Source organism: Protopterus annectens, chromosome 9.part0 (genome assembly GCF_019279795.1).
Source record: "Protopterus annectens isolate FY-2018-M chromosome 9.part0, PAN1.0, whole genome shotgun sequence".
Lineage (NCBI taxonomy): Eukaryota > Metazoa > Chordata > Ceratodontiformes > Protopteridae > Protopterus > Protopterus annectens.
Genome location: NC_056743.1, coordinates 233,286,092 through 233,308,945, shown reverse-complemented (window position 1 = coordinate 233,308,945; position 22,854 = coordinate 233,286,092). Strand labels below are relative to the sequence as shown.

Here is a 22,854-nt window from a genome sequence, read left to right as displayed (position 1 = left end):
TCTGGTGGGACTGCATAGCAGACAATGGGAGTGAGAATCCAGTGCCAGCTCTGTAATTTGGGGGAGGGGGTGGTTGAATAATTGTTATTTTGACTGCATGCAAGAACAGCATGAAGACTTTTTTTGAACTCCATAGTGCAATCAATTAATTGATTAAGAGGTTGTATATGCACAGAAGTGAACATGCACGTAACTTGGCTCAAGAGGCTGCCACAGAGTTATAGGTTAGGGCATGCTCTCTTGAAACAGTACAGGGCCGTACTTGCATCCGCACTCTCCTTATCCGCCCTGTGTGTGGGGCAGAGCCCAAGGGGGAGGCACTTGCATCCTCACTCTCCTTATCAGCCCTGTGTGCGGGGCAGAGCCCAAGGGAGGCACTTGCATCCTCACTCTCCTTATCAGCCCTGTGTGTGGGACAGAGCCCAAGGGAGGCACTTGCATCCTCACTCTCCTTATCAGCCCTGTGTGTGGGGCAGAGCCCAAGGGAGGCACTTGCATCCTCACTCTCCTTATCAGCCCTGTGTGTGGGGCCGAGCCCAAGGGAGGATAAGATAGGTTGGATAAGGTGGGTCTAGCGGAACCAGTGATTGGGGAAAAAAATAGTAGCAGCTGAAGGTCATCCACAGCATGCTAAAAAATAGTTATTACAGATGTGCATAACAGCTAAAGGGAATACGCAGTCAGACAGGTAGGTTTTGACAGCAGCATACTTCAGTATAGCTGAAGTATTGACAATGCTGTGTGACACACAGATCCCAAAATTCTAGTTAGTAAGTTATTTAAAAAGTCTTAAACTCAAACCAACCACACTAGCTGCTGACACCCTACCAGCCAAATTCCTTCAGATAGCAGCAGATGCCATAGCCTATCCCGTGTCCATCCTCATAAACAGGTGGCTTGCAGAATTCAAAAGTCCCCACCCTGTGGAAAACACATTATTCCACTGCACAAAGGGGCAACTCCTTAGAACTCACCAACTACCACCCAATCGCAATACTCTCACCTATATCCAAGATATTAGAGAGTTGTACATTCCCAACTACTTCAGTACCTCTTACAAAACAACTTAATTTCCAAAACTCAGCATAGCTTCAGACCATCCCACAGCGCCACCACAACATTACTATCATTTACAGAAACAGTGAACCACAATAGAAACAAGGGACTATTTGTATCTTCCATTTTCTTAGACTTTGACATAGTAAACTATAACATTCTTCTCCAAACGTTATCTACCCTAAGCCTCAGCCCCTCCACTATATCATGGTTTATTAGCTACATATCTGGTCTACAGCAGGCAGTCCTATGGCATGACCAGCCATTCCCCCTGCTACCAGTATCCATAGGTGTCCCTCAAGGATCCATCCTTGGCCCACAGTTGTTCTCATTATTCACCAACCAAATTAATTCCTTTTCACTCACCGCATCTGTCATACAATACACATGACACCACCCCTCTAAGTGTCACCCCCACCTAAAAGAAACTGCAAATCCTCACCCAAAATGCTTTTACTCTAGTTGAAACATGGTTCACAAACATCAAACTTATTCTTAACCCCAAAAAAATAAATTAAATCCCCCCTCAACAACACCATTTACTCCAAAGATAACATTCAAATCACTCCAACTGCACATACTAAACTGTTAGGTGCAGAAACAGACAATAACCTCAAATTTGACATCCATATAACACAAACCATTAAGAAAGTTAATAAAAAAAACTATGACTTCTCTATAGGAGCAAACACTTTATATCTAAACAAGCCAAAGCTACTACTGCAAGAACTCTCTTATCCATCCTTCTCTATGCCTCTCCATCCTTACCAATCTCCACCAGAGTGATCTAAACAAAATGGAATCTTGTTATACCAAAATAGCCAAGTTCGCTACTGAAACCTCATACAAATCCCACCACTGTCTCGCCCTTAACCAACTCAATTGGCTCAAGCTACCTCAACTACTTCTGTTTAATCAACTCACAATAGCACATAATCTCTTCTACCTTCCAGAAAAAAACCCTGCACTTCAAAATATAATTAACATCTACATCCCTACCCTGCCTTACGATCTAGTTCTCAGAACCTAATAAGCGTTATCAGACACAAAAATGATGCTGGCAAATCTCTCTGCCTGAATAATTGCCAAAATCTGGAACTCACTACCTAGCCAAATAATCTCCACTACCCTCCACTATTCAATTTAAGAAACTCCTGAGAACCCACTTCTCAGACAATTGGCTTTGTTCATGCTACTCCCCAGGTTAATTTGCACCAATACCATGTTCAAGGATTCTACTAAAGGTCCCCTAATTCCTTTCTCTGTAAAGCTTAATAATCACAGGTTATTTCTGTAACAAAATATTGAGAGTACTCCTAATTTAGAAAGAGAAAATTTTTTTTTTCTTGTGTGTTTATATTTTATATTCTATATAAACCTTACTACTAGAATGCTGTATGCTAACTTTACCAAAGGAATTGTTAATCTGTACATAACTTATGTTTCTTTGGAACCTATATCTCTGTAAGATATTCTTGTGTAATTTCTTTGACATGCTATTGGAGTTTTACTCCCCAGGCCTCCGCTGAAAATGGATATGTGTCCAGTCAGACATTCCCAGTTAACAAATGTAAAATAAATAAAAATTATTGTCCGTGCACAGGCAGACTCAAACCTGCATAAATGTCACAAAACTTGTGTGCATACACATATATATCTGCTATAAACACTTACTGTCTGATTATTCTTTATTAATATATAGGCACTTGTTCTTCTTTATTAATATGTAACTGTATCATATTTGCCAAATTTGACCATTGACTTGGAACAGAATCATTCTTTTTTAGCCCTGGTCCTATGACTAAATCCATGATTCCTAACAGAATGTCCCTCTTATTCAAATTTAATTGAGTGAGGTATCCAATTCTTGGTACTCTAATACAACCAGTATAAATCCAGACATTCTCTTGCTATCTCCAATAACCACCAGGCCAGAATCTCCTTGTTTAGTATCATTTCTAAACATTTTATGCACCCTGTAATCTTCCATTATGTGATAGCTCTGAGGATGATGTGCCATAATCAGCGGCCTTATTTGCCTGTGTAGACACATTGGCCTTCAACTCTTTTTTTTTTCTTTGTCAATCCCTTGTCCAGAGGCTTCTGAACTGTACCCTTGACCCCTTTACATGGGCTGTTTGCTTCCTCAGTTTGCTGCCAATTCCATAATTGATTATGACTTCATCATAATGCACATTACTACACTCTCACACCATCATTTTTCTGTTCAAACCCTTCTTCCTCTAAACCACACAGTGACATGATTGCTTTTAGTTAATACTGCTATCTTATGTCACACGCAAATGTTTTGGAAAGTTTGTGATGTGTATATATTTTACTTTTATATACCACAAATGTGATGTGAAGTTTAAGACTCCATTATGTATGACAGTATGTCAATTCTATTACTTCCTGTTCCCAGTCTATCCATCCTTGATTCTTCCTTTTTATTTCAATCTTAAAAATTGAAATATAAAAAAAAAATCTTTGGCTACATTCTTTCAGAAAATATGGTGTGTAATAAAGGCCCATTATAAAAGCTTAAGATAGGAATTTGCTGGCCAGGGGCAATACAGTTCTACCCTAGATGTAGTGGAAGCCTCTTGCAAGATTCTTGCTAGATGGTATGGGGTTCAAAACCAAGTCTTATGCAAATTTGTGTGAGATGGTATGGGGTTCAAAACCAAGTCTTATGCAAATTTGTGTGAGATGGTATGGGGTTCAAAACCAAGTATTATGCAAATTTGTGTGAGATGGGGTTCAAAACCAAGTCTTATGCAAATTTGCGTGAGATGGGGTTCAAAACCACATAGGAAATAAGCAGGGTAAAATCACTGCATCCTGAGATTGATTCTCATTCATCATCAATGTATAGTATAATACCAGGATTTCTAAACGCACTTCATCTAATATCCTGCCTTTGAATAATTAACCACCGTCTTGCCACTGTTCTTAAACCAACTTACATACTTGCACAATGTAACCTGTAAAAGTGAATATCATGTTTTGTAAAAATATTATCTTGGTGTGATTTAGGTGCTGTTGGTTAATACATCACAATAACTAAATGCAGGCATATTGCCTTTTGTTCTAAAAAAAAATGCATAATCATTCTGAAGTAAAAATCTTCAGCAAGAAAGATAGATGGTTACTTGTGTTAAAACATGTCTAATTCCTGAGAATATTCACTTAATTCAAAATGATCCTTGCTTGACCAAACCTCATAATTGTTTTTTGAAGGGCAACTACAATATCCACTACACAGTTTGACATGACGAGAAGTTCTGGTTGCTCTTTCCATTTTAAACATTACTTATAAATCAGAGATATTCAGTATCCCTTGATCCATATTCATGAAATTTAAGAGAAAGAATAAATGTAAAATACCAACTGTTCCATATGATATATGCATATTCTGGGTGTTTGTATTGGAGAGAAACAGTAAAAGCTAATGTACAAAAAAATAAGAGCTGAACAAACTGTTAATAACTATATGACTTTAGGTTTAATACTAAAAATGACACTTATTTAATTCTAAGCACTTATACAAACGATTGTGTTACACATTTGCTTTCCTGTTTCATTGCAAAGATAAATTATTTTTTATTTTTTTAATTTGCATTTGTTGACCTGGATAGTCCGACTGGATACATGTCCATGTTCAGCAGAGGCCCAGGGAAAAAAGCTCCAAACTTACGAACAGATAAAGACAAGCAAGTTACAGTATAAGGAAAAACATATTGTATTAACATACAAGTTACAGTCTCCCATTTCAAGCCCATGAAGAATACAATTTATATTATGAAATGTATACAAATATGTTGGTTATAACTAAAATATTTAATACACATTCATTTAAAATGTCTGTCAAGAAAGTCAAAAATATTTTAATGTTATGAAACACAGTAGTGTAACAGCTCAGCACTCAGAACATTCATTTTTATTAATGTTGACAGTAGCACTCATGATGTTTCATTTTTTGCTCCAATTCCCCTTTGTCCTACAGTTGGCCAACTCTTGTCTTTTGGGGTGACAGCCCCACAGCTTTTTTACTTTTCAGGTTTGGGGTTGAAAAGTAGAAGGCAAGTTGGTCTATTTGGGATCACAAGGTTTGTGAATCATAAGTGACTGGGATAATGACTTTCTTTTTCCCAAAACAATGTTTGTTCTTTATTAAAATAAAATGATCATAGTAAAATAAAACAAATAACTATTTACACACATCCACAGCTGTGTAATATATCAATGTAATAAAAATTAGCAGCAGTTAGTATTTTTAGGGTGGCCGCAGTGGTGCAGTGGTTAGCGTTCTCACCTCACAGCAAGAGGTTCTCTGGTTCAGCCCTCAGCTGAGGTGCCTTCTGTGCGGAGTCTGCATGTCCTCCCTGTGGTCGTGTGGGTTTCCTCCAGGTTCTCCGGTTTCCTCCCACATCCCAAAGACACTGTAGGTGGATTGGACACTCTAAATTGGCTCTAGGCATGTGTGTGTCTGTGTGTGTGTGTGTGTGCCTTCTGTGGAAGGTTGGGCATCGGGTTGGTAACTTGACACCGTAAAACTCCACTGCCAATCAAGAGTGGACAGGTGATCTGCTGTGGCAACCCCTAACTGGAAAAGGCCAAAAGAAGTAAGTAGTTAATATTTTCAAGCAAATCTTTAAGGTTTAGCCACAACTTAAAGGAAAGAGTAATTCTTATCCTAATTGTATGTAACTCACTACTACATACAATTTTTGCCATAAGAACTTAAGTACAAAAGGGAGTTGTTTTACTCTTCCAATTCTTGGTTATTTTCCTAGCTATTGTTGGACATTAAGTTATAAACAGAATGTGTTTCAGTTCCATTTAAACACTGATGCCAGTAAATTGTTATTTTGTTCTTATAGCTCTATCATTCTAGTCAAATTGAGTTTCCAACATTCCTTTTTATATGCTATTGGAAAAATTTAAAAGATGAGATCTTTAATACAATAACTGGAATACATTACTTTATAGAAGGAAGAAAGACTATTATTTGTATGGGAATTTGATAAGAAGAAATGCTTCCCTTTAAACAATAATTACAATCTTTTATTAGCCAGACAAAATTGTTAGCAACTATCTGCATATGACAATTAGTAATGTTTGTTATTTTAGATGATACTTGATGTATTCATTTCCATTTTGATTTATATGATGAATTTATCGACAATGCAATAAATTTACAATAGTTGAAGTAGCATGCAACTGAATATTGGAAAATTCTATTCCACCTTTGTGTGTGCCAATTAAAATAAATTCTCGGTTTATTTGGATAGTTATTAATTTTTTGGAGACAATATCAATGATTGCATAATGAATATCTTGTAGGGAATTGCCATCTTAATTAACATTAAATGTTTTTTACAAAGTAAAGAAAAAATATTCCATCTTGTGACTAAACTTATAATCTTGCCAATGACCTGTTGAAAATTCATTTGTATCATTTCCTTGTTATTAGACATAATAATAATACCAAGATAGTTACTTTGAGAGTTATTCCAATTTAAATCAGAATATTTTTATATGCTTTAATTTCTTATTGGTTAAAACTTTTAACTTAAAGGATATAACTTCTCAAATGAGTTAATAGCATTAAGTACCTTAAATAAGGTTAATTGAATCAAAAGCTTTGTCTAAATCAAGACTAATGATAAAAACGTTTTTTTTTTAATTTTTATTTGCATAATCTATTAGTGTGTATCCTTATTATATTATCTTGCACCCATCTATTCAAAATAAAACCTGTTCGATTGTTAATTTTGGTATTAGATTAATTCTAGTTGCTGAAATAGACATGAAGATGTTGTCAACATTTAGGAGTGAAATGGGCTTGTGAAAAGGACATTTTGTAGGATCTTTGTCTTGCTTTAGAATAGGTGAAGTGAGGGAATATTTCCATGATAGTGGAACCTCAAGTAGTTTATTTCCCTGAAAGCTTTTTCTAGGATAAAGACTGTATTATAGGTTCATAGGTAGGTACTAGGCTATCTGCCCAAGGGCATTTATAAGCCTAGCCAAAGTGTGTCAGCTTTCGCTGCCCCATTGATTAATTAACTGAGCCTCTGTCAAGAAGAGCCAATGAAGTGATCCCAGGGGTGTATTTTCTATTACCCATCCACTCGTCAAGGTTTCTCTTGAAGAGCGTTAGTGAGGGTCTCTGCCTAATGTAGTTAGGAATTTTGTTCCAAAGCACGGGAAGTCTCTGTGACAGTAATCTATCCCTTCAGCATGTTCTATTTATTGTTGTGGTGAGGTTTAGCTCACTAGAGCGAGTGGCTCGCAGTGACTTGGATTTCTTTAGGTGGAGCATGTTCATCATTTCTGAGATGGACATGGCTTTGTAAGTCAGGCAGAGATCACCTCTGAGTAAGTGATATGCCATTGAGTACAGCTGGAGTTCTTCCAGTCGGGCTGCATAAGACATATGTTTGAGACTAGTAATCCTCTTGGTGATGTACTTTTTATGGTCTTTCCAGCTGTTGAAGTGTCTTGTGAGGTACATACCAAACTGGGCATTGTGCTCTATGATGGGTCTGATGAGTGACTGGTATAGGGGCACTATAACCTCTTTATTTCTAGATGTGAACCCTTTAGTAATTAGATGGGTTACATAGAAGGATTTCCTAACTACTTTGGCAATATGATTGTCAAAGGAGAGATTACTATCTACCTGGGTCCCCAGATCTCTTACCTCTTCTGTATTAAGGGCTGCCACCTATGTGGTAATTCATGGGTGTTTTGTTTTTCCCAAGTGGGATGATTATGCATTTTTTGGCATTTAGCTTGAGACCATGACTTTGACACCAGGTGTCCGTCTCAGTAAGGCCCTTTTGGAGAATGTCCGTCCGCCAGAGAGTCAATTATGGCTCCCAGTTTGCAGTCATCTGTGAACTTGGTTAGCCATAGTCCTCCTGTGTTTGCCTGTACTTCTGAGAAGTGTATGCCAAACAGTAGGGGTTCCAGGACCGAGCCTTGTGGGACACCACTTGTGACTGGTTTAGAGTCGGACCTGGAGCCCGCTATTCTTACTGTGTGAGTTCTATCTGTAAGCCAGTTGGCAACCCATCTCGTGACGTAGGGGTTTATGTTCAGGCTGGTGAGTTTTTCTATAATTCCCGAGTGAGGAATGGTGTCAAAAGCCTTGGCGAGTTTAAGGTAGGCTGTGTGAACTACCTTCCCCTTATCTATGGTCTTGGTGACTGTCTCGAAGAAGTCAACCAGGTTTAGTAGGCATGATCTGCCCTTAACAAAGCTGAACTGGGTCGGGTCAAGTGTTTGGAGGTTCCCAATGTCTTTGTTAATGAGTTCCATGATGATGCGCTCCATAGCCTTGCAGACCAGGCTAGTCAGGCTTATGGGGCGATAGTTACCAGGGTCAGTTGTGGCCCCTCCTTTGTGGAGTGGAATAACAGTTGCTGTGCACCATTCTATGGGCACGTAGCCTGTGGAGAGGCTAAGGCTGAATAGTGTGTTTAGGTGAGGGGTTCGTTTGTTCTATAGTTCGTGCAAGACGCAGCCTGGGACACCATCTGGCTCCATTGATGCTGTGCTTTTGGCTTTTGAAAGGGCTGTTTTCACCTTTTCTGGTATTGTTGTGAGCCCTTTTGGGGGTGAGAGGGGGATGATGTTTGCAATTAATCTATCTGCCAGGATGTTGCCAATATCAGAAGTTCAGTATATTTTGTGCTATTTTGCACTAGCTCAGAGCATATCTGCGAGTTGCCACATAGATTCTTGACATAGCTAAAGAAGGCTTTGTGGTTATCTTTTGAATCCTTGGCTATTTTTCTTTCAAAGTTAGCCTTGGAGGATTTTATGAGGGACATTAGTTTCTTACTGATACTATCTGGCAATAGTTTACATAGTTCAGCTATAACAGCATCTAAACCAGGATCTTTATTATTTTTTAATTTTTTAATTTGATCTTTTATTTCTTTTAAAGTTAAAAGTCTATCAGTTTTATTTAATTGTTTATTTGTTAATTTATTATTTATATTTTTCTTTAGGAAAGTATCTACTGTCTCATTTACTAAGCTATTTGAATTTTTATTTGTATTTTCAGACTATTCTAAAGCACTCCAGAATACCCTTAATACTTTTTCTGCTTTTTTTTTTTTTTTTTTTTTTTTTTATTTGTAATGTAATTTCTTTAATGGGATTTAGTCTATTCCTTTTCTTAGATCTAGTTGCAAGTATATGTAAGCATGATGGGTTCACTGAATACATGTGACGTTTTAGGTTTTTTCAGGATTATTGACACTTTATGATTTAGAATTTCAACGTATTTTGTATTCGAATGTTTTAGTTCGGACTGACTAATAGTGTTATTTGGTTTTAGGTCCATCTTTATTCCATCTGTTTTAGTTTGTAATGTATTTAATTCATTATCCCATTCATTTCTTTTCATATGCCAGCATGTAATTCTACCATTTAAGTAAGCCTTTAGTGAGTCCCAAAGGAGATTTGCTTCAACATTTGTATTTATTTGTATAACGTTCTTAATCTCATTTATATACCACTCTTTAAATCTTTTTATTTTAACAATGCATGCTGGTAGCCTTTTATGATGAATTAAGACATTATTTTTTAAAATAATGTTGTATACAATAGCATTGTTTCCTGATAACAGACATGACACTATGGAAGCTTATCTTGTATTTGAAATTGAATTGCCTGCAACAAAAATCTTGTCAATATTTGTCTGAGTTCCATTTATATAAGAATAATGGGTGTATTGAAGCAAATTTACTTTTCTTAGTTCATGTATATTTAAGTTCATAAAGCTTACAAAATCTGATAAGTGTTTAGCTGACAACATGATTCTAGGTTTCTTATTAGCAGTGTTGTCCTTATCAGATAAGATGCAATTAAATCACCAGCTATTATGGCCTCACCTTTTATATAATAGGCTATGGTATCTAGATAATTTTTTGCATCTTTAGCTTGTAGCGCTGGAATCCAATAAGAGTTTACTGAAGTATATATTTTCCTCTTCCATTCAATTGCAACAATGCTTAACATACCATTTTTATCAACATAAGTATCCATTACATTAGGCATAACTGAGGAATTCTTCCACAGAATGAGTGACTCTTGTTTTAGATGTAAAACCACAGCCTGCCAGAATTGAATTATTCTTTAATGATAATTTATTAACTTCCTTGAATAAATGTGTTCCTTGTAAAAATACTATTTGAGCTGTATGTAACTTTGTGTATTTAAACAGGCTTCCCCTCTTTACTGGATTATTTAATCCATTAATATTAATGAGTAAACATTTAAAATCAGACATTTGTAAGAGAACATATTACTGAAAATACTTTTATATAAGGAACTATTATGTACTTCAGAGATATTGATAAAGAACATTCAGCTATAGACAAAACATTTAAAATAATTGGCATATTATCTAACAATGCAACCTTAAAACATTCTACCATGGAATAACATATTCCAAGTTTGTTGATAAAATCAAATTACATGTCCACCTTCCCATCAGGCTACCTGCACTCAGCTCATGCTTCGGCTTCATGCACATATGTTCCCTATCTTGATATTACTCATTTTAAGAAAGCCCTTCAAAATGTTAAGAAAGGGATAAAGGCTACTTGGGTCACATTTCACTTTAAGCCAGATTAGTTATCACTGTTCCCGTCTTCGCCTATAAACTTTTCTTGGTCCTTGGGCACTACCGTAAGAAGGTCATCAGATGTTAATTTCACATTTATTTAATTTACTTGTATAAAATTATTTGTCACCATCTCCTTCTGTTCCTGCTTATGCTATCTATCTTATACCATTTACATAAACTCTATACTTCAATTATAATCCAACTATGCTGTTTGACAGAACAGACATACCATCCTGATGGACTTCATGAATGCATTTAGCAAGATACAGCATAATCTGAGCTAAAGGACCTAGGTCCATTATGAACCCTAGCACACAGCACTGTTACCTGTGCCACACATTATTTTTAGTCAAAAATGGCACAGTGGATGTCTATATACATGATCCCACCATCTGTCCTAAGACCATACCCCCACATGCATATCTGTGTATTATACATTCCATGTAACAGAGGCATAATTCTTGCATTTATGATACCCTTAATGTGCAGTTATCAATATGTTTGCACTCTTGCTTTGCATTTTATCACTTGCATCTGAAAGAAAGTGTTCATTTTCTATAGCTATGCCCTTTCCTCCTCAGACTAAAACATGATGTATGAATTCATTGACTAGATGCACCCCCTCTTATCACTCCCCCTCATATAATCAGTTGTATGTGGATACCTTCCTGTGTTCATCCCCGAGGGTTTGTCATTCAGGGATATTCTCCTATCCCTTCCTTATGTCACTGTGTTCATTGCCCATGGCATCCCTAGGACCATTCCATTGCTTATAGTGTTTAACCTGTGGTACTGTAGTTATTACTCTGGAATTCTATGCTAGACTAAATTGCAAATATGCTGCATAAGTAACATTTAATTAGGCCGTCAAGTCATGGATATTGTGGATGAAATCCACAAACATTGCAATTTATTTGTGGGTCAGATAACTGGCTATAACTGCACCAAGCAGAGTTTAACAGATGAAATGTGCTCAAAGGTACAGGGCCTCAACTCCTGCTTTAACATGTTAGTCAGCAATCGGGGCACTGTGCTCTGATAACACAGGAGGAGACATGATACAGCTAGGCCCTGAAGACCACTCTGTTGTATACAACTGCTTAGCGTGAAGCTGGATTCAGTACCTTGCCTCTGCCTTAACTGGGTATAGGTCAGAGTAAGACATAGTGGAAATACCTACCTTTTCTGCCATATGATTGAGCTTGTTTCATGTCAGTAACTGTGTAGTGGAATATGGGTCTGCATTTATAATTTTCTAGTTCATAATCTTTTATAATTCTATTGCAAAGCCTTTCTCCTTGGGCTTCTGTTGACCAGGAAAATCATTTTTAAGCAGACTCTGTAAATAAAAATTAAACCTTGCTGATCTTCAACTTTTTGGTCTTCAATGCAGTAGTCAGACGGGGTATTAAACATAATGTTATAATAGCTTACTTTTCCATATGTATAAGAGTTTGAGAGCCTTACTGCAACTGCAGGACTATCAAAATGAGCAACTCGCCCTCTATTCTGCATTTCATCAAACTATCTCTGCAAACTGCATTTTTTCTTAATACTACTTGTATAATATTCTCTGTGTGCACCTGTTAGTCCTAATTAACAGTTTTAAAGGTGGGGCAGGGTAAAGGAAGGTCAGAAGTCCTCTTGATACAAATGGTATTAACTGGACATACAGATATAGCTGTACTGATTTGTACCTTCAGCTTTGTAAGCTACACAATCTGTGTACAGGATGGGGGGTTACGGTGGTGAATTTCCATTAAACAGTGCTTGTTTTTGCAACCTATGCATTCTAAAAATGAAGCCCATGCATGTGTTCCATTTCAGAGAACTGTTTGGGAATGGAATAGCATTGCCTAGTGTAGACAATTTAGAGAACAGTGCCATTTTAGTATGTTTATGAAATTCTAGAAAAAGAACAGCAGGACTGTGAAAATTAGAAGCGTGTTGTAAAGGAAGAGTGAGTTGACAAAGTATGGCAATAAAATTACCTACAGATAGTTGAACGGAGAAAGAAAATGAGTTTTAAGTTAAATTGGTTCTGTAGGTAGCAGCATTCTTTGTTTCTTCCCTAAAATGTGACTTGTTCTTTATAACAGCTACCTATGCATTCTTCCTCTAATTTTAATTTCCTTTAATTTTTCTCCACAAAATGCCATGTAAGGTACTCTAGAAGTAACCTCAGTGATGAAGTAAAAATTACTAGCAGTGAGTCACCTATTGTCAGCAGCATTTTCATTTGTGTTTTTTTAGAGATCTCAGCAGTGTTGACCACTGAACTAGGTGCAACAAGTTTAGATAGGATGACAGAAGTCACATTTCTAACCTGCATTACAAAGCAGGCTGGAGTGAGTAGAAATCCAAACTGCTAAGAGTTTTGCATTGTGGCAAGAAGAATGTACATTTGCTATAATATTAAGTAAATGCACTCACACTTAGTGTATCTCATTGTTTCAAACGTATAATGTTTGTGTAAATAACCTAGCAGAACTCAGGGAAATGTATCAGGACACTGTGGTATGCAAATAATCAAAGACCTGAGTCGTCCTCTGGGGTAGGAAAAGATTCTCAAGGAACATAGCAGAGCACAGCAGAAAAAAAAATGCCACAAAAGAGTGCATTTAAATTGTGTATTGTCAAGTTTGTCCATTAGAAAGTGTAAGTCTGGAACTGCCCATGGATATAGTCATGTATGGGGCATTGTATCACAATCTGCATAGTCTGCAACTACCCCTGGAAATGCTCATGTATGGGGCATTGCATTGCATCACAATCTGCATATTATGGAACTACCCTCAGAAATGTTCATGTATGGGGCACTGCAGCACAGTCTGCATAGTCTGGAACTACCCTCAGAAATGCTCATGTAAGGGGCACTGCAGCACAGTCTGAATAGTCTGGAACTACCCCTGGAAATGCTCATGTATAGGGCATTGCATCTCAATCTGCATAGTCTGGAACTACCCCTGGAAATGCTCATGTATGGGGCACTGCATCACAATCTGCATAGTCTGGAACTACCCCTGGAAATGCTCATGTATGGGGCATTGCATTGCATCACAATCTGCATATTATGGAACTACCCTCAGAAATGTTCATGTATGGGGCACTGCAGCACAGTCTGCTTAGTCTGGAACTACCCTCAGAAATGCTCATGTACGGGGCACTGCAGCAGAGTCTGAATAGTCTGGAACTACCCCTGCAAATGCTCATATATAGGGCATTGCATCTCAATCTGCATAGTCTGGAACTACCCCTTGAAATGCTCATGTATGGGGCACTGCATCACAATCTGCATAGTCTGGAACTACCCCTGGAAATGCTCATGTATGGGGCACTGCATCACAATCTGCATAGTCTGGAACTACCCTTGGAAATGGTCATATATGCGGCACTGCATCACAATCTGCATAGTCTGGAACTACCCCTGGAAATGCTCATGTATGGGGCATTGCATTGCATCACAATCTGCATATTATGGAACTACCCTCAGAAATGTTCATGTATGGGGCACTGCAGCACAGTCTGCTTAGTCTGGAACTACCCTCAGAAATGCTCATGTACGGGGCACTGCAGCAGAGTCTGAATAGTCTGGAACTACCCCTGCAAATGCTCATGTATAGGGCATTGCATCTCAATCTGCATAGTCTGGAACTACCCCTGGAAATGCTCATGTATGGGGCACTGCATCACAATCTGCATAGTCTGGAACTACCCCTGGAAATGCTCATGTATGGGGCATTGCATTGCATCACAATCTGCATATTATGGAACTACCCTCAGAAATGTTCATGTATGGGGCACTACAGCACAGTCTGCTTAGTCTGGAACTACCCTCAGAAATGCTCATGTATGGGGCACTGCAGCAGAGTCTGAATAGTCTGGAACTACCCCTGCAAATGCTCATGTATAGGGCATTGCATCTCAATCTGCATAATCTGGAACTACCCCTGGAAATGCTCATGTATGGGGCACTGCATCACAATCTGCATAGTCTGGAACTACCCTTGGAAATGGTCATATATGCGGCACTGCATCACAATCTGCATAGTCTGGAACTACCCCTGGAAATGTTCATGTATGGGGCATTGCATTGCATCACAATCTGCATAGTATGGAACTACCCTCAGAAATGTTCATGTATGGGACACTGCAGCACAGTCTGCATAGTCTGGAACTACCCTCGGAAATGTTCATGTACGGGGCACTGCAGCACAGTCTGAATAGTCTGGAACTACCCTCGGAAATATTCTTTACGGGGCGCTGCAGCACAGTCTGAACTACCCTTGGAAATGTTCATTTACGGGGCACTGCAGCACAATATATGTGAACAGTTAATTTATAATATTTATGATCTCACAAGTGAGAAAAAACAGATACTGCACTCCCTATGACCTGGAGCAGGAATAGTTTGTATTCTTCCTTGAATTTTAAGCTGCAACAAGGAAGTTAATCTGAAGCAATAGCTCAGAACACTTCATTTAAAATGCCAGTCTTTTATCCCAAAAGATTTAATACTTCAATATATTGATCATAATAGTGTTTAATGTAACTCTGACATTAGTTTGTATTTATTAAATCATTTCATATTAAATAAATGGCATGCAACTAATCTATTTTCCATACATATAGTATGGATGTTTGTGGTTCATAGTTAATTTAACAGTAACGACATTATGGTCAGATAAGGGATATGGAATTTGAGAATTGGTTTCAGAGTTGAAATAGTCAAAATATAAATTTTATCTGTGTTTTGGCCTCAATTGCTTACTGAAAATGTGTATAAAATAGTGTCAGATTCACCACAATTATTCCAGTCCTTTAGAGGCAATGAACTCACCTATAGGTTGGTCCTTGTAATTTTACTACATACATAATTGAGTCTGTGTTCTAATATGACCATGTCACCCAAAGACAAGAAATTGTGCAACTATGAAACAATAACCCAGTTTATTGATAGTTTGGCAGAAGGTGACCATCTGTTATCCATTTGCTCTATTATTTTCTTCATTTCATACACAACTAATATCAATCCCCCCAATCAAATTACCTTTAAACTATCTAACAATATATTTAAAAATAAATTTCCAAAACTTTACTTTAAATCCAGGCATCCAGTATATATCAGCTAGTGTCATTTTATTCTGATAATTAACACTGCAAACATTCCCTTGCTTATTACTATACGAGTAGGAAACATTGGCATGAATGCCTTATTTTTTTGACATTGTGGTAGCCTCTTTTATTTTGAATTAAAACAAGGACTTGACTAGAATTTTACAATTCTTGAAGCTGCATTTCTTAATATTTTCTGTCGGATGTATATGGTAGTCAGTTTATTGTATTTCAATAATCTGTCTCTTATAACAAATTACAAGTCCATTAACATTGTCAGTTTATCTGTAGATAGTATCACTTTATGTACTTTCCCTTGTAACTCTCTAATAAAATATCAAATTATATATGGCACAGAGTGTTCAAATGTATATATCCTGAAATAATAAACGTTGAACATCAAAGTTTTGAAAGAAACACCAAAGTAAATGCACTTCTATATAATATAAATCTACTAATTTTGCTATGAAAAAAACATATTTTATATTGCTATATAATAAATCTGTAGACACTCATGTGTGCAAATTATTATTTGTTATTCAAATTTTGTTTTTTGCAATTGTCATATGTATATGTTAACAAAACTGGAATTCTTAACTCTTCAAATTTTGTGATTTTTCATATACTATCACATGCATAACTAATGCAAAGAGTACACAACTCACTGGACATCACTGTCTTACAAAACTTTTCATATATACCTCTTGGCTTAACCAGCCATTAACAAGTAGTTTTACTTTATTATTACTATACAGACTTTCCTTTCACACTTATCTTATTTCATTAGTACTCATAAGGTTTCATGTCCATTTGTGTCAAATGCCTTATTAAGGTCTTCTATCATAATTTTCACTTTTCTGGTCATAAAATCATCCACAATTTTTCTACCAATCATTAATAATTCTTGATATGCCTTGCCCTTTATATCATCGTATACTATTTTCCATTCAATAGTTCCGTTTCAAATCTCGTTTGAATTATTTTCACACAAAACCTTCTAATTATTATTCAATACTTCAGTGTTCAGTTTTTAAATGGTCTGTCTTCCTTCTTCCATATGAATTTAAGTATTCCACCACATAATTCTTTATACATAAAACATTAATTTACCCATTCATACAAAATATTTAAAAATTAGTTGTCAGTACCTTAAATATGTATATATTTCATACCTGATTCCATCTGTTGCTGCAACCAAATCTATATTTACTTGTCCTAATACTTTATCTACCTCATTTAAAGAAATCTCCTTTTCCAACTCTTTATTCTCTTTATTCTCTTTTTCTTTTAACTTTTTGACTTCCCATGTTTTTTTTTCAATACCTTCTTTTTTCTTTAAACATGTTTGTACATACTGTACTACATTATTTAAAATATTTTCCTGAGTTTTCTGTCTCCTTTATTTCACTCATTGCACTACTATCTTTCTTTACTAATCCGCTTAAGTAGTTTGATACTTATTCTCTTTTCCTTATAAAAATATTTGCTGATATAACAATTCTTGTATTTTTTTTTCTTTCATATATTTCTTTTTCTTTGTCAAAGTTCTTTTTATTATTTTCCATTGCATCATTACATGTTCTTTTATATTTTTCTCTACTTTCTTCACATTATATTGCCACTGTAAAAAAATATATTTTCCTTAAATATCATCTGTTATATCAATTTTTATGAATTGTTCTCGCAGTAATATGATCTTTCCATAACTGAATTACTAATCTGTTTCATTTATCATTCTCTGCTTTGTTTAACCTTTTTATTATTTTGTCTTTTATATACTCCTCATTTTCCTTTATCTCTAACCATATTGCAAGATCATAAAATCCTTTAACTGCCACCTCTTCTATAACTAAACCTTCTTTTACTATAAAAACAATCAATTTCAGTTCTATTTTCACCCCTTTTATAAGTCCATAAACTTTTGCCACAAAGTTTTAACATTCCATATCCTATAACTTCTAATATTTTTCTTGCATCATGTCTTTCTTTTTATGCTAGCTTATTAAATCACAGTTAAGTCCCCTGTTATTATAATATTTATATTTATCACTACTTGGTCTAAAAACTGATGGAATAAGCTTTCCTTTTCTTTACAATTAGTATAAGCATATACTGTTCTAATTCATATACTTCATATTTTAAATATACAATGGTTAATCTCTTCATTTTAGCTAAAGTTACATTTAATATCTTTCCTGTATTTCTACATTATATGGCTACTCTAAAACATCTCTCGTTTCCCAAGCTCCAGATTCATTCCTCTCCATAGTTTTTGTAATCTTTCTTCAGTTGTTAAAAATTTTGTATTCTTATATAATTGCATCTACATCACATCTATTTCACCAATCCAAAATTCCTATTCTTCTTACTATATTCACATTTAAAGAAAGCACTCTAAAATTTTAATTTTTTTTCCTTTTCCTTAAATTCATGCATTCATAAGTTCATAGCTAATTACTAGGCTAACTTTCTTAAGCCATTTTAAGCCTAGCCAATTTCCTTCCCCAAGGTAAAATTCAAACACTGTACCTTGAGTCTGTGAATCTAATGCCTTAACTATTATATAAGGCCCCAGTGATTTAGATGTATATATTGTTCTTCATCCATTGCCTTTCTTTTTTCTTTTGTTCTTATCCTTTTAAATTTTCTTTTTTGGTCTTGTACCATTTAAAAATAGAATTCTATTTTTCTGTCTTACTACCTTCAAATTTGTTTTCCTTACTTATTTCTGAGCCTTTTTCTATGTCCTCTTTATTTTCTTCTCATCTACTTTTTCTTCTATTTCTACTACTACTAAAATGTCTTCTTAGTTCATTTTCTTCTCTTTTTTCTTTTTCCTTACTCTTATTTTCAGTTTTGTAGTCCATCCATAAATGTCAAATGTTATTACATGTTTCAATTCACATTTTTTTGCATCCCACACATGTAACATTTTCTTTTGTCACAGTTACTTATCAAATGTATTTATTTTCAACAAAAACAATGTTCTGGATAGTCCGTACTATTTTACAACACATCCATTCCCCTCCATATTTAGCATGCTAGGTATATGTATGCTTTTTCTCATTCTGTTTTTAACACAATGTTACAATTCCAGCCACCAGTCTAGAAACCCCTTTTCTCATAAACATTTGCAATGTCCAGTTATTCTGTACATAAAGCTTTCAAATGCCATTTCAAAGTCTTTCTTTCCACCTCTGACCAAAATTGTACATGAATTTCCTTATTTGTTTCGCTGTTAAATGGTTTTATCACATAAAGATTCCATGAGTTAGTTTTTTTTCCTTTTCTCCAAGAAAATTTTCCATTGAAAATGGTCTCAAATATGTCACAAAATGTTTTTGTAATTGCTAATAAGAATAAATGATTTTGCTTCATGTGCGTTTACACCCAAAGGAGCTATTAAATTGTCCTATACGTCATACCTGTCCATTTCTTTGTCTTTACTTTGAATCTTGTTTTTCATTTTTGCCTTATTGTCTGCTACTCTGCTTTTGCCTCCTTTTACTTTCTCTGCATATGTTTTCTTTTCCATTTCACCACTGTTCTTCAGGATTGTTTCTGCATCCCCCTTTTGTATATTTGCTGACTCATCTCCATCAAATGGGTTTCTTTGAAACATATCTTCAGAATCCTGCCCATGTTCTCAGCTCTCGACATTTGCTTTCTCATTCATTTCTTTCACTACTCCATCTCCTCCTCTATCCATCTGCGTCCCTGTTTCTTTAGCCCATCTCTGTGGCTGCAACAGAAACAGGAAGTGCTTTTCCAGAATGGGTTCCACAGTGATGAGTAGGAAGATGTTTTCTGATGCACTGGTCACAGTTCCCCTAGTAGTATAAATACCATCTCTTGTCTTCCCAAAAAAGAGGCCACTAGCCTTGTTGGACTAACGGGTCTATATTAAAACATCGAAGTTTCAAAACTTTGAATGTTCTAATATCGACCCCTATTCAGCGAAAGCTGAAAACATCGAACATACAGAACAGCGTATTTTTTCCTAGGGAAAAAATTTGCTGTTCCAAAACACACACACACACACATACCACACACACGCATACACACACACACATACACACGTGCACCCACACGTGCACGCACACACGTGCACACACACGTGCACACACACGTGCACACACACGTGCACACACACAGACACACACAGACACACACAGACACACACAGACACACAGACACACACAGACACACACAGACACACACAGACACACACAGACACACACAGACACACACAGACACACACAGACACACACAGACACACACAGACACACACAGACACACACAGACACACACAGACACACACACAGCAATCCACACACACCCCTAAAATCTTACACCTAACCCTACACTAAACTATACACACACCAGTAACTATCCACTTACCTTAACCCAAACCCTAACGTCCGTCACTATTGCTTACACACCCGCGCCCTAACCCTAACTCACCTACCTTGCCCCTGACCCTCATGTCCACACAATCGCACACATACCTAACCTGCACCCTAACCCTAACTTCACTTAATCGCACACTTACCTGAACTCGACCCGTAACTTTCCACCACAGTGCTGAAAATACTGAAGCAACAGAAACAGACAACCGAATTCTTTCCCTAGGAAAAAAGTCGGTTTTCTGTTGCTTCGATATTTTCAGCTTTCGCTGAATAGGGGTCAATATTAGAACATTCGAAGTTTTGAAACTTCAGTGTTTTAATATAGACCAGGACTAACCCAGTCATCAAGAGGTAAATAAAGTTTTGCCATCCTGATGAGTAGATGATCACATTCATTGTAATGAAGCATAAGCCAACATTTGATACTATAAGCTAGAAAAATAGAAAACATGAAAAAAAAAGAGGAAAAGCTGAACCAAGATACTACTCTAAATGCAAACCACAAGTAGTGAGTGTTCATTCTTAGTGACATTTCATCATCTGAGCAAAGCACTGGAAGCCAGCAGTTTTTTAACCAACAAAAATAGGAATTTTGCAAGACGTATCACCTAAAATCAACTGACATTTGATTGTGATTCTTAATGCTCATTCTGCTGAAGGCTCTACTCTCAACATTTGTAACCAGAAGTGACTGTTTATGCCAGAAATTTCAGATATTATTTGATTATTCATATAACTATAAGAACAAAGACAATTAAAAATGTAAAATATGGTCATATGGAAAAAGTTAATGTATAATAGACTTTTGATGTACTTTGATTAAATATGCTTAGTGCATAATTCTGTAGTATTAAATGAACCTATAGCTGAGATGTGCAAATATTTTTCATGTCATTCATTTGAAAAAGTGGGCAGTAAGATGTGATATAATCTGGTTGAATAAAGGGGAGTCACATGACCGCCAACTTCATGTAGTGTAGTCACAGGAGATAATGTTATCTGTGTATGGAAATGCAAGCCTAAGGCTTCAGATATTTGCAGTGCATCTGTGTAGCTATGCTATGTTTTTAAAAATATACTTGTGTACCAGACTCCTCCTTCACTATAGTCCTGCCTGTGCAAAATTAAACACTTGGTCTAAGAGGAATAAAAGAAATGTGTACATTGCCTTAAGGAGGAATTTGAGTAGTGGTTGTACTTGCATTTTAATCTAACATTACGTAGCAAGTTGCAATCAATGAGAAATTCTGCAGACTGTTGCAGAAGGCAGAACACAATTTTACTTAAATCATTCCTGCTCAAAAAGTATCCCGTCTTCCTACAGAAGAATGGCTCTGTTATTCAAAGTGCAACACTAGGGTATAGCTTGTGACAAAGAGCCCTTTATTCAGGAATGCTGTCTTAAATGAACACCATTGCTGGAGTATGCAAATAATTAATCGATGCCTAATATAAATGCAGAGAAACAGCTTCCCCCGGAGGGTCAGCAGACATCAGCATGCCATGTAATTGTATAACGGACTGATGGAATTTCTGTCCTGCCCTGTTAATCGGGTACATTTGCCCACAGTTCCAGGAGTGGTAAAAGATTAATTTCAACCACTTTCAAATGACTGGCAGATTGCATTAAGCTCATACTTTAATGTGTACTCCACACAGATTTAATTAGACAAAGAAATGCTGTCTTTCAGATGAGACAGATAATGTATTTGCAAAGTATCATAAATTGTTCAGTACTACATTCTGTAAGCTGTGCATCATGTGATTGGTGGAGGTGGTTCAGTATATCATGAATTAGATATAATTGTTACTAAATGGTATTTGTAGATTTCTTGTGTTTCTCCTGTCTGTTGCGAAACTGATGTGGTACTACCCAAATTATTTCTATATAAATGGTTTTAGTTTTCATTTGTTTATTCTAAACATCAGAAATATATTTAGGTTATACTGAAGCATCACTTTTAATGCAGCAGGAAGCATGATAAACTGGCTTCTTTTAAGCAAATACAAAGGCTTCTTAATTCCTTTGAGGCCTTATTAAACTTGCATTTCAGCAATTGTATTTCACAGCACTTGCTTTCCAGGTAATTATTTCCTTCTGTGCTTTCAGAATCTTTTATCTTTTTCCAGGTAAAGAGCCCTGGGTTGTCAAACAGGACATGTGCCATTAAAATGTAATGAAGGAATGCAATGTAAACTGTGTTCTTTTTTTCTTCTCATAGCAAATGTTTACAAACCACTGATATTTTTTTTTGCCCATTGAGTTATTTTATATAAAATGTGAGTTTTCAGCTTTAATACTGCTCTATTCACTTTTCCATAGGGAATGAATACTGAAGCTCAATAAATTAAATAAAACCCACTATATGATGGTACTAATTACATCTAATGCAGATTAAATAGAAGGAAAACTAATTGTTTTCTAACAAATGTGTTTTATTGGCAGGCTCTTCGGAACCACAGGGAACTGTGCAGCTTGCAGTAAACTGATTCCTGCTTTTGAGATGGTGATGAGAGCCAGGGATAATGTTTACCATTTGGACTGCTTTGCTTGTCAGCTTTGTAACCAGAGGTGAGAACAAAAGAGATTGGCTCAAGTAATAAAGAGAATTTGACCTGTCTGTA

General features: G+C 36.2%; 1 protein-coding gene across 5 annotated transcripts in view; it reads left to right on the top strand.

Moving 5' to 3' along the window:
* The window catches only part of LMO1 (LIM domain only 1), a 292,729-nt gene that overhangs the window by 263,424 nt on the left and 6,451 nt on the right, over positions 1-22,854 (top strand). For all 5 annotated transcript variants that reach the window (XM_044082807.1, XM_044082806.1, XM_044082808.1 and 2 more), the window contains one exon: positions 22,676-22,801. In XM_044082807.1, the coding sequence (XP_043938742.1) occupies positions 22,676-22,801 (126 nt within the window). The remainder of the gene's footprint in view (positions 1-22,675; positions 22,802-22,854) is intronic.